General features: G+C 42.5%; 1 protein-coding gene across 1 annotated transcript in view; it reads right to left on the bottom strand.

The window, feature by feature from the left end:
- Nucleotides 1-12,563, bottom strand: part of LOC118369728 (E3 ubiquitin-protein ligase NEURL1-like) — a 51,693-nt gene extending 39,130 nt beyond the window's left edge. The window contains exon 1 of the mRNA XM_035754375.1: nucleotides 12,166-12,563. Within this exon, the coding sequence (XP_035610268.1) occupies nucleotides 12,166-12,280 (115 nt within the window). The 5' untranslated portion in view covers nucleotides 12,281-12,563. The remainder of the gene's footprint in view (nucleotides 1-12,165) is intronic.
- Between the last annotated feature and the right edge of the window lie 380 nt (nucleotides 12,564-12,943).

A 12,943-nucleotide genomic window follows, 5' to 3' on the forward strand; every position in this document is an offset into this window, starting at 1 on the left:
GTGTATCATTTCAGTCTCACGAGATGTTTTATGGATTGTTTTAAGGTAATTTTGCTGTTTGCTTCAGTCATTGGAGATGGAAGGGAGTTCCGTGCAATTATGGCTCTGTATAATACTGTGCGATGCTATGAATTCATTTAACACAGTAATATTTCTAATGAAAACTAGAAGAGAAGCAGTTAATCTCTCGTCAACACTCAACTAGGAAAGACTGGCATGTTGTTGATGTTACTTTTGTATGTGCAGTTAAGGGCAAGGCGTGCTGCTCTGTTTTGAGCCAGCTGCAGCTTTGCTAGGTCTTTCTTTGCTGCTCTTGACATTATTAACAGACAGTAATCAAGATGGGACAAGACCAGAGCCTGAACAACTACTACAGTTGATTTGTGTAAAAAATGCACAATATATTTTTAGAACAGATATACCTCTCCCCAGCAACTTTATCAATAGGACTTGACCGTGATAATTGACCATACAATGTTATATCTAGGAGTTTAGCTTCCTCAGTTTGCTCAATGGTCACACCCTTTATGTACAACTCAAATAAATCTGTATTAGTCACATGCTTCATAAACAACAATTAATTGTTTACACACAGGCCCTTCCCAACAATGCAGATAAAAATAAATAATAGAAAAGTAAAACACGTAATAAAAGTAATAATAAATACACAATGAGTAATGATAACTTAGTTATATACACAGCGTACAAGTACCGAGTCGATGTGCAAGGTAAGAGGTAGATATGTACATATAAGTAGGAATAAAGTGGATAACAAACAGAAGCAGCGGTGAATGTGATGAGTCAAAAAAGTTAGTTAAATAGTTAACCAAATAGCTACCTGGACTAAATATTTCTAAACAAATTCGAAATACTCTCCTGACTCACCCAATGTGGCATGGATCTGTTTTTTTCTAAAGTATTTCTATTTACTTCGGATCTGGAATCCCTCAACTGAAGCTATCCAGCTAACTACCTACCAGCTATCAGTTAGCAAAACATTGCCAGAGGTCATCAAAGGCAGCTAGCAAAGGCCGTCCCCCAAAGGCTAACTTGCTTGCCTCTGTCTACTAACTGCTAGCTTGCCTGCCCCGGTGTGCTAACTGCTAGCCCCTGCTAACTGCTTGCTTGCTAACCCGGTCTGCTAACTGCTAGCTTGTTTAGCCCCGGTCTGCTAACTGCTAGCTTGTTTAGCCCCGGTCTACTAACTGTTAGTATCGGCCTGCTAACTATCTGAATCGCCGTGTTCCCAGTCAGCTCAACCACTCACTGGACCCATATGTTCACTTGGCTACGCATGCCTCTCTCTAAAATCAATAAGCCTCGTCCATTCCTATCCTGGTTAGTGATCAGTGTCTTATTTCACTGTAGAGCCTCTAGCCCTGCTCAATATGCCTTAACCAACCATGTTGTTCCACCTCCTACATAAGCGATGACAACACCTGGTTTAAATGTCTCTAGAGACTATATCTCTCTCATCATTACTCAATGCCTAGGTTTACCTCCAATGTACTCACATCCTACCCTACCTTTGTCTGTACACTATGCCTTGAATCTATCCTATCGTGCCCAGAAACCTGCTCCTTTTACTCTCTGTTAACGTACGTGTTAGACGGCCAGTTCGTATAGCATTTAGCCATACCCATATCCTACTTCTCCTCTGTTCCTCTGGACATGTAGAGGTTAATCCTGGTCCTGCAGTGCCTAGCTCCACTCCCACTCCGCAGGTGCTCTCATTTGTTGACTTCTGTAACCGTAAAAGCCTTGGTTTCATGCATGTTAACATTAGAAGCCTACTCCCTAAATTTGTTTTACTCACTGCTTTAGCACACTCTGCCAACCCAGATGTCTTAGCCGTGTCTGAATCCTGGCTTAGGAAAACCACAAAAAAAAAATGAAATCTCCATCGCTAACTATAATATTTTCCGCCAAGATAGAACTGCCAAAGAGGGCAGTGTTGCAATCTACTGCAAAGATAGCCTGCAGAGTTCTGTATTACTATCCAAGTGTGTACCCAAACAATTCAACCTCTACTTCTAAAAATTCACAAATTCCAGAAACAAGTCTCTCACTGTTGCCGCTTGCTATAGACCTCCCTCTGCCCCCAGCTGTGCCCTCGATACCATATGTGAATTGATTGCCCCCATCTATCTTCTGAGCTCGTGCTACTAGGTGTCGTAAACTGGGACATGCTTAACACCCCGGCCATCCTACAATCCAAGCTTGATGCCCTCAATCTCACACAAATGATCAATGACCCTACCAGGTACAACTCAAAATCTGTAAACACGGGCACCCTCATAGATGTCATCCGAACTAACTCGCCCTCCAAATACACCTCTGCTGTTTTCAATCAAGATCTCAGCGATCACTGCCTCATTGCCTGCATCCGTAATGGGTCTGTGACCAAACGACCACCCCCTCATCACTGTCAAACGCTCCCTAAAACACTTCTGCGAGCAAGCCTTTCTAATTGACCTGGCCGGGGTATCCTGGAATGACATTGATCTCATCCCGTCAGTAGATGATGCCTGGCTATTCTTTAAAAGTGCCTTCCTCACCATCTTGAATAAGCATGCCCCATTCAAAAAATGTAGAACTAGGAATAGATATAGTCCTTGGTTCACTCCAGACCTGTCTGCCCTTGACCAGCACAAAAACATCCTGTGGCGTTCTGCATTAGCATCGAATAGCCCCCGTGATATGCAACTTTTCAGCGAAGTTAGGAACAAATATACACAGGTAGTTAGGAAAGCTAAGGCTAGCTTTTTCAAACAGAAATTTGCATCCTGTAGTACTAACTCAAAAAAGTTCTGGGACACTCTAAAGTCCATGGAGAATAAGAGCACCTAATCACAGCTGCCCACTGCTCTGAGGCTAGGAAACACTGTCACCACCGATAAATCCACTATAATTGAGAATTTCAATAAGCATTTCTCTACGGCTGGCCATGCTTTCCTCCTGGCTACCCCTACCCCGGTCAACTGACCGACACCCTCCACAGCAACCCGCCAAAGCCCCCACCATTTTTCCTTTACCCAAATCCAGATAGCTTATGTTCTGAAAGAGCAAAATCTGGACCCCTACAAATCAGCAGGGCTAGACAATCTGGACCCTCTCTTTCTAAAATTATCTGCCGAAATTGTTGCAACCCCTATTACTAGCCTGTTCAATCTCTCTTTCGTATCGTCTGAGATTCCCAAAGATTGGAAAGCTGCCGCGGTCATCCCCCTCTTCAATGGGGGTGACACTCTAGACCCAAATAGCTTCAGACCTATATCTATCCTACCCTGTCTTTCTAAGGTCTTCAAAAGCTAAGTTAAAAAACAGATTACCGACCATTTTGAATCCCACTGTACCTTCTCCTCTATGCAATCTGGTTTCAGAGCTGGTCATGGGTGCACCTCAGCCACGCTCAAGGTCCTAAACGACATCATAACCGCCATCGATAAGAGACATTACTGTGCAGCCGTATTCATCGACCTGGCAAAGGTTTTCGACTCTGTCAATTACCACATTCTAATTGGCAAACTCAACAGCCTTGGTTTCTCAAATGTGTGTCAAATTGGAGGGCCTGTTGTCCGGACCTCTGGCAGTGGGGGTGCCACAGTGTTCAATTCTCGGGCCGACTCTCTTCTCTGTATACATCAATGATGTTGCTCTTGCTGCTGGTGATTCTCTGGTACACCTCTACGCAGATGACACCATTCTGTATACTTCTGGCCCCTCTTTGGACACTGTGTTAACTAACCTCCAGACGAGCTTCAATGCCATACAACTCTCCTTCCGTGGCCTCCAACTGCTCTTAAATGTAAGTAAAACTAAATGCATGCTATTCACCCGATCACTGCCCGCACCTGCTCGCCCGTCCAGCATCACTACTCTGGACGGCTCTGACTTAGAATACGTGGACAACTAAAAATACCTAGGTGTCTGGTTAGACTGTAAACTATCTTTCCAGACTCACATTAAGCATCTCCAATCCAAAATTAAATCTAGAATTGGCTTCCTATATCGCAACAAAGCATCCTTCACTCATGCTGCCAAACATACCCTCGTAAAACTGACCATCCTAAAGATCCTTGACTTCGGTGATGTCATCTATAAAATAGCCTCCAACACTCTACTCAGCAAACTGGATGCAGTCTATCACAGTGCCATCCATTTGTCACCAAAGCCCCATACACTACCCACCATTGCGACCTGTAAGCTCTCGTTGGTTGGCCCTCGCTTCATAGTCGTCGCCAAACCCACTGGCTACAGGTTATCTACAAGTCTCTGCTAGGTAAAGCCCCGCATTATCTCAGCTCACTGGTCATCATAGCAGCACCCACTCGTAGCACGTGCTCCAGCAGGTATATCTCACTGGTCACCCACAAAGCCATTTCCTCCTTTGGTCGTCTTTCCTTCCAGTTCTCTGCTGCCAATGACTGGAAAGAACTGCAAAAATCTCTGAAGCTGGAGACTCATATCTCCCGCACTAGCTTTAAGCACCAGCTGTCAGAGCAGGTCACAGATCACTGCACCTGTACACAGCCCATCTGTAAACAGCCCATCTATCTACCTACCTCATCTCCATACAGTATTTATTTATTTATCTTGCTCCTTTGCACCCAAGTATCTCTACTTGCACATTCATCTTCTGCACATCTACCATTCCAGTGTGTAATTGCTATATTGTAATTACTTCGCCACCATGGCCTATTTATTGCCTTAACTCCCTTATCTTACCTCATTTGCACTCACTGTATATAGACTTTTTGTTTTATTTTGTTCTACTGTATTATTGACTATGTTTTATTTATTCCATGTGTAACTCTGTGTTGTTGTATGTGTCGAATTGCTATGCTTTATCTTGGCCAGGTCACAGTTGCAAATGAGAACTTGTTCTCAACTAGCCTACCTGGTTAAATCAAGGCGAAATAAAAATATATATTTTTTTAACGGTCTTATTGTTTGGGGGCAGAAGCTGTTCAGGGTCCTGTTGGTTATAGCCTTGGTGCATCGGTACCGCTTGCAGTGTAGTAGCAGAGAGACCAGTGCTGCATGGAGATTGACGCTGCAATGGATAGCTGTTTTACGGGCTCCTGACCAATTCTGCTATTTTGTTAATTTATTTTTTGTACACAATGTTTCTTCCATTGTTTCCTATGACCAAAAATAGCTTCTGGACAATAACCATTGAGGTTAAGATCTTAGCTCCATTTTTGAACCAAATACAATGCTTTTAGTATTACATTTTAGTCATTGAGGAAATGCTCTTATCCAGAGCAACTTACAGCATTGAGTGCATACATTTTCATACAGGTCCCCTGTGGGAAGTGAACCAACATCCCTGGCATTGCAAACACCATGCTCTACCAACTGAGCTCCATGGGACCAATGACAAAACATTGTAGACCAGTGACAAAACATCTCAATTTAATCCATTATTAAATCCAGGCCGAAACACAACAAAATGTGGAAAAAGTCGAGGGGTGTGAATACTTTATGAAGGCACCCTATTTATTATTAATCACACATTCTGATACTGATAACTCCTTATTTAGAATTTCAGTAAGCTCATTGGCTTTTGGTGCTGACATGTAGAGTGTGGAATCATCCACATACAGTGATTCTTGCTTCGTGTAAGACAAGTGGCAAATAATCTGTCAAAATTGAGAAGAGTAACAGCCCAAGCCAACTGCCCTGAGTGACACCGCACTGTACATATCTTATGTTAGAGAAGCTTCCATTGAAGAACCCTCTCTGGGATCTATTGGATAAATAACTCTCCAACCATGTGATGGCAGGTTATTTATATCCAAAGAAAGTGAGTTTTTTCAATAACAGTTTATGATCAATAATATCAAAGGCTGCACTGAAATCTAACAGTACAGCTAAAAAGATCACCTTATTATGCATTTATTTTAAGCAATCATCAGTCATTAAGTCAGTGCAGTACAAGTTGAGTGACCTTCTCTGTATGCATGCTGAAAGTCAGTAGTTAACTTGTTCTGTGAAAATAGCATTGTATTTGGCCCAACACAATTCTCTCCATCAGTTTACTAAGAACAGGCAGCAAACTGATTGTATGACTGTTGGCGACAGCAAAGGGTGCTTTACTATTTTTCGGGAGTGGAATTACTTTAGCTTCCTTCCTTACACACACACACACACACACACACACACACACACACACACACACACACACACACACACACACACACACACACACACACACACACACACACACACACACACACACACACACACACACACACACACACACACACACACGCCTTCACTGCAGCCGAGGTGAGTAAAACATTTAAACGTGTTAACCCTCGCAAGGCTGCAGTCCGAGACGGCATCCCCAGCCGCGCCCTCAGAGCATGCGCAGACCAGCTGGCTGGTGTGTTTACGGACATATTCAATCAATCCCTATCCCAGTCTGCTGTCCCCACATGCTTCAAGAGGGCCACCATTGTTCCTGTTCCCAAGAAAGCTAAGGCAACGGAGCTAAACGACTACCGCCCCGTAGCACTCACTTCCGTCATCATGAAGTGCTTTGAGAGACTAGTCAAGGACCATATCACCTCCACCCTACCTGACACCCTAGACCCACTCCAATTTGCTTACCGCCCAAATAGGTCCACAGACGATGCAATCTCAACCACACTGCACACTGCCCTAACCCATCTGGACAAGAGGAATACCTACGTGAGAATGCTGTTCATCGACTACAGCTCGGCATTTAACACCATAGTACCCTCCAAGCTCGTCATCAAGCTCGAGACCCTGGGTCTCGACCCCGCCCTGTGCAACTGTGTACTGGACTTCCTGACGGGCCGCCCCCAGGTGGTGAGGGTAGGCAACAACATCTCCACCCCGCTGATCCTCAACACTGGGGCCCCACAAGGGTGCGTTCTGAGCCCTCTCCTGTACTCCCTGTTCACCCACGACTGCGTGGCCACGCACGCCTCCAACTCAATCATCAAGTTTGCGGACGACAGAATAGTGGTAGGCTTGATTACCAATAACGACGAGACGGCCTACCGGGAAGAGGTGAGGGACCTCGGAGTGTGGTGTCAGGAAAATAACCTCACACTCAACGTCAACAAAACTAAGGAGATGATTGTGGACTTCAGGAAACAGCAGAGGGAACACCCCCCTATCCACATCGATGGAACAGTAGTGGAGAGGGTAGTAAGTTTTAAGTTCCTCGGCATACACATCACAGACAAACTGAATTGGTCCACCCACACAGACAGCATCGTGAAGAAGGCGCAGCAGCGCCTCTTCAACCTCAGGAGGCTGAAGAAATTTGGCTTGTCACCAAAAGCACTCACAAACGTCTACAGATGCACAATCGAGAGCATCCTGGCGGGCTGTATCACCGCCTGGTACGGCAACTGCTCCGCTCACAACCGTAAGGCTCTCCAGAGGGTAGTGAGGTCTGCACAACGCATCACCGGGGGCAAACTACCTGCCCTCCAGGACACCTACACCACCCAATGTTACAGGAAGGCCATAAAGATCATCAAGGACAACAACCACCCGAGCCACTGCCTGTTCACCCCGCTATCATCCAGAAGGCGAGGTCAGTACAGGTGCATCAAAGCTGGGACCGAGAGACTGAAAAGCAGCTTCTATCTCAAGGCCATCAGACTGTTAAACAGCAACCACTAGCATTGAGTGGCTGCTGCCAACACACTGACTCAACTCCAGCCACTTTAATAATGGGAATTGATGGGAAATGTAAAATATATCACTAGCCACTTTAAACAATGCTACCTAATATAATGTTTACATACCCTACATTATTCATCTCATATGTATATGTATATACTGTACTTTTTATCATCTACTGCATCTTTATGTAATACATGTATCACTAGCCACTTTAACTATGACACTTTGTTTATATACTCATCTCATATGTATATACTGTACTCGATACCATCTACTGTATCTTGCCTATGCCGCTCTGTACCATCACTCATTCATATATCTTTATGTACATATCCTTTATCCCCCTGCACTTGTGTGTATAAGACAGTAGTTTTGGAATTGTTAGTTAGATTACTTGTTGGTTATTACTGCATTGTCGGAACTAGAAGCACAAGCATTTCGCTACACTCGCATTAACATCTGCTAACCCTGCTTGTCATCTATGAACGTTTGAACATCTTGGCCATGTTTTGTTATCATCGCCACCCGGCAGAAGATGTCAGAAGAGGAGTGGCCACCCCTCGGAGCCTGGTTCCTCTTGGTTTCTTCCTAGGTTCCTGACATTCTAGGGAGTTTTTCCTAGCCACCGTGCTTCTACATCTGCATTGCTTGCTGTTTGGGGTTTTAGGCTGGGTTTGGGTATAGCACTTTGTGACATCGGCTGATGTAAAAAGGGCTTCATAAATCAATTTGATTGATTGACTCTACAAACTTGTTGGATGCATTTGCAGTTCGTTTTGTTTGTGTGCCCAATAGAAATTAATGGTAAATAATGTATTGTGTCATTTTGGAGTCACTTTTATTGCAAATAAGAATATAATATGTTTCTAAACACTTCTACATGTGGATGTGAATGCTACCATGATTACGGAAAATGCTGAATGAATGGTGAATAATAATGAGTGAGAAAGTTAAAGAGAGTCAAAGAATAGCATAACACGAAAAAAAAAACGACTACAAAGCTACTTTGGGATGTATCTGACTTGTAGTAAATACCAAAGAATGAATCATGGGTAATAGCCTGCTCCTACACATACATTCTTCAATGCCGCTCTAATTGACTCCAAATCTACTGTTCTCACATCTGCCTTTTTGTAGACAGATAAGGCGTGGGTTGTGCCACTGTATGTGCAAAAAAATCAACATTTAGGCTATTCCCCTAATCTCCTTTTCCCCATTCACATTTTCACATCTCCCTTCAAAGCAATACAACAATGCCAAGGACATTGAGTTGTCAGGAAGATATTTCTGGTGAGATCATCCCAAATAATGACTTATTCAACAGACAATTGTGTGGGAATGAGGCATATGTACCAAATGTTGTTTCATGACTTGCACTTAGCCGATTGTCAAATTAACAGTCACAAATAATATTTTATAATATATAATAATATGAAGATAATATCACAAATACCTGTTCTTTACAAACCTACAGTATAAACCAGCAGAGGTTTGGGAGCAGGTCAACACTGGCCTGTCACCAGGGCACTGCACTAAAAAGCAAATGGTCTAAGGATCAACAACTAGAGGAGCACATTTGCCTAATTAAGAGGTGTGTGTGTGTGTGTGTGTGTGTGTGTGTGTGTGTGTGTGTGTGTGTGTGTGTGTGTGTGTGTGTGTGTGTGTGTGTGTGTGTGTGTGTGTGTGTGTGTGTGTGTGTGTGTGTGTGTGTGTGTGTGTGTGTGTGTGTGTATCCCTAATCTAATTTCTTAGGGATAGAAAGTTATTATTGCTCCTGACCTGTAGGGGTCAAGACCTTTTCAGTGTACCCAGGAGACATTTCAATTAGGCAGCTTATATTGGCAACAGAGAATCATGGGGCTTCTGCGAATGCAGTCACTTCAATTTCAAGACAGAAATATTCTGCAAGGTAAGCAGTCTCATATCTATCCATGGATGTACAGTACATATAGCATCATTTGAATAACACATTTTCACCAGGAAATTAACCAAAGATAAAGCAGCACAGAATTTGTCATGTGTTTCTACAGAGTTATTTTCTCCATTGTTGAAACTCTTTTAGATTGTGGCTGCCAAGAGAACTCCAACGAATTGTTCAGGCTGAACTGGCATAGGAAAAGTACAGCCTATTTGTCAGAGTATACACTACTGACTTGAGGTATTCCCGTCTGTCGCTGGGCTACATAAAAATGATGAATGGTTCTCTATGTACAACAATGGTCCTAAATTAAGTAATAATAAATCAAGTAACCATATTTTATTCATCATGTCAGATTGTTTGATGGCAACATAAAAGGGTGTATTGTATTCAACCATTGGCCAAGCAAATGATAATGCATGACATGCCAGAACATACAAAACAAACACTTTTGGTTGACTCAAGTCCAAAATTACTTTACAAAAGACCTCACAAATGCCAAATGCATTTTGCTTGTTGCTACTACTGCTGCCACATTGATAGAGTTGAATTCTTTATGCTTATTTACCTTCAGCATTACATTGGATTGTCTGAGAAGGTCAGTGCCTACCTCCTCAACGGCACAGAGGTTCTCTGGGCATGTCTTGAGAGCAATGCAACCAGACAGAGATGTCAAGCATAACATTGAGCAGAGACTGGGCATGATAAAGAGAAGTGCCACGACAGGCATCAGGCACTCAGGTTAAGGAAGGGGAATATTGCTCAGAGCTCAATCGTCATTGATTGGTCAGGGCAACCAAACAGTGAAGACTGGATAGACAGAGCCAGAGACCGCCATAGGCAGTCACACCTGGCCCGCTGCCCCGCTCTGGAGTCTTTTTTCCAGACTTGACATTATGTAAACATCAGGGCTCAGTGACCTGCTAATGTGGGACAAAAGCTCAGAGGCAGGAGCCCTGGAGAGCACAGGGCAAGTGTGTTACAGCAGCTTGGTTGTCACACTGTGTCATCTCTGAAAGGGAGAGGTGGAGGTTGGCCCTAACCACTGATCTAATGTCAGTTTTACATTGGACCTGCTGATGGTCAAGGATTAGCTGGGTTTAAGTAAGATGTTCCTAGATCTGACTCTAAGGGCATCTGGCTGCCTAGGGTCACTGGGAAGCCTAGGGTGTGTACTACCCTGGCTGTCACAACTATAATTTCACATTTCTAATAGACCTCTCCTACCTGTGAGGTCTAATGTAAACTATAAACTTAGTGGTTTGAGCCCTGAATGCTGATTGGCTGACAGTTGTGGTATACCACAGGTATGACAACACATTTATTTGTACTGCTCTAATTACATTGGTAACCAGTTTATGATAGCAATAAGGCACCTTGGGGGTTTGTGATATGGCCAATATACCATGGCTTAGCGCTGTGTCCAGGCACTCCGCGTTGCGCCTAAGAACAGCCCTTAGCCGTGGTATATTGGCCATATACACCACACCCTCTCGGGCCTCATTGCTTAAGTATGTCATATACTGTACATTGCACACAATCTCTGTATCATTGCATAGCCAGGAAAGATGGATTGCATAGCTAGGAAAGCGGTTTGTGACGTTCACCAAGATGGTGCCAATAGACACCTTGTTTCAGGCTCTTTTACAAGCATTTGGCTACACCCGCAATAACATCTGATAAATATGTGTATGTGACCAATAAAATATGAATGTTTATACAAGTTTAGAACCTCTTATTATAGCCTCATCATAGAGATCTATCTGACAAGGGACAAAAAAAACAAATACAATGTATTACACTATGAGGCCGTCATTGTACATAAGAATTTGTTCTTAACTGACTTGCCTAGTTAAAATAAAACATAAAAATAATCAGAGGAGAACTGCAGACTATATGCATTAATTTAGAGTAATTGAACATGATTAATTAGATTAGTTATGTCATTGCATATGGTCTTGTGGAGTATCAGACAACTGATTGGACACTTGGGCAGTCAATGAGAGGCACACTGTTTACAAATACTAGGCATGGTAAACGATTTAAATAATAATAATTAAGGAACACCATTTCTCCACATTGATAACTTCAAAATCCAGTTATATTCAAAGTCCAGTTATTTGGCTCAATCATCCCAGATATACTTAACCATAAATTGTAATCTGAAGAAAATATGTAGCAAATTTTAAAAAACGAGATATAAATACTATCAGCCAATTTGCAACTATGCAAATACGAAGTTAATTCTTGAACATTCACGTTGCTGCACATAACAGAATATTGCATTGCTATAATTGTGTTTGAACGTTAGCATGCATCTAACATAAAAAAGCACACAAGTCGTAGCTAGAGCATTCATAATACTTTAACTAATTTTCTTGCTGACTAACTTCTTTCTGTGAGGGATAAACTGACACTTAATCAATTTAGAATCATCCTCAAATTATGCAATTTTTGCCTCTAGGTTTACATTGAAGCATATCCCATCAGCAACGTTTTTATTATTGCTAAATATACGCAATCAATAATCGAATATAGGCTACCCCCAAAAAAAAAAAAAAGTCAAATATCCTTACCGTACAAGGTATGTCTTGTTATCTGACCTCCCATGTTTAAATACAAGGTGAGTTCCTCTTCTCTGGTTTTGTTAGATAAAATATTCACAGACATGCGCTCCTTGGCTGTCAACATAACATAATCAGATAATCACGATTTCGTTCTCTCCAAACACCGTTTACCCTCAGTGTAGTTAGTGGCTGTCCAAGGCTATTTACATTGGACCGCCGCAGATAGGCTACAAAGCAGTCCCACACGCAGCGCAGAATAACGTTGAAATTAACATAAAATGTGGAGGTGGAGCTTCAAGAATAACAATTAACACTGTCGATACTACCGAGGAAGGTGCCTTCCAACTTTTCTCCTTTTGAAGTCGACAATAGCCTACGTGACTGCATTTTTCGGTAAACAAGCCTAGCGCCCAAAACCAGTATGCACTGAGAGGAAACCAGCTATAGGAAATCTGAACGGTGTACATAGTTTTGCCAATGCAGGGAAATTCCACCAATTTACTTGTAGCTACCTTAGGATGCATTTACACAGGCAGCCAAATTATGCATTTATTTTTTCACTAATTTGACTTTTGAAAAAATCTGATATGATTGGTCAAAAGACAAATTAGTGGAAAAAAATATCAGAATTGGGCTGCCTGTGTAAACACAGCTTAAGTTTAATAGCTAAAATCATCTGCAATCTACACTATATATACAAAATATGTGGACACACCAATTTAGTGGATTTGGCTTTTCCAGCCACACCCATTGATGACAGGTGTATAAAATTGAGCACACAGGTATA

The sequence above is a fragment of the Oncorhynchus keta genome, chromosome 36 (assembly GCF_023373465.1).
Source record: "Oncorhynchus keta strain PuntledgeMale-10-30-2019 chromosome 36, Oket_V2, whole genome shotgun sequence".
NCBI classification, from domain to species: Eukaryota; Metazoa; Chordata; class Actinopteri; order Salmoniformes; family Salmonidae; genus Oncorhynchus; species Oncorhynchus keta.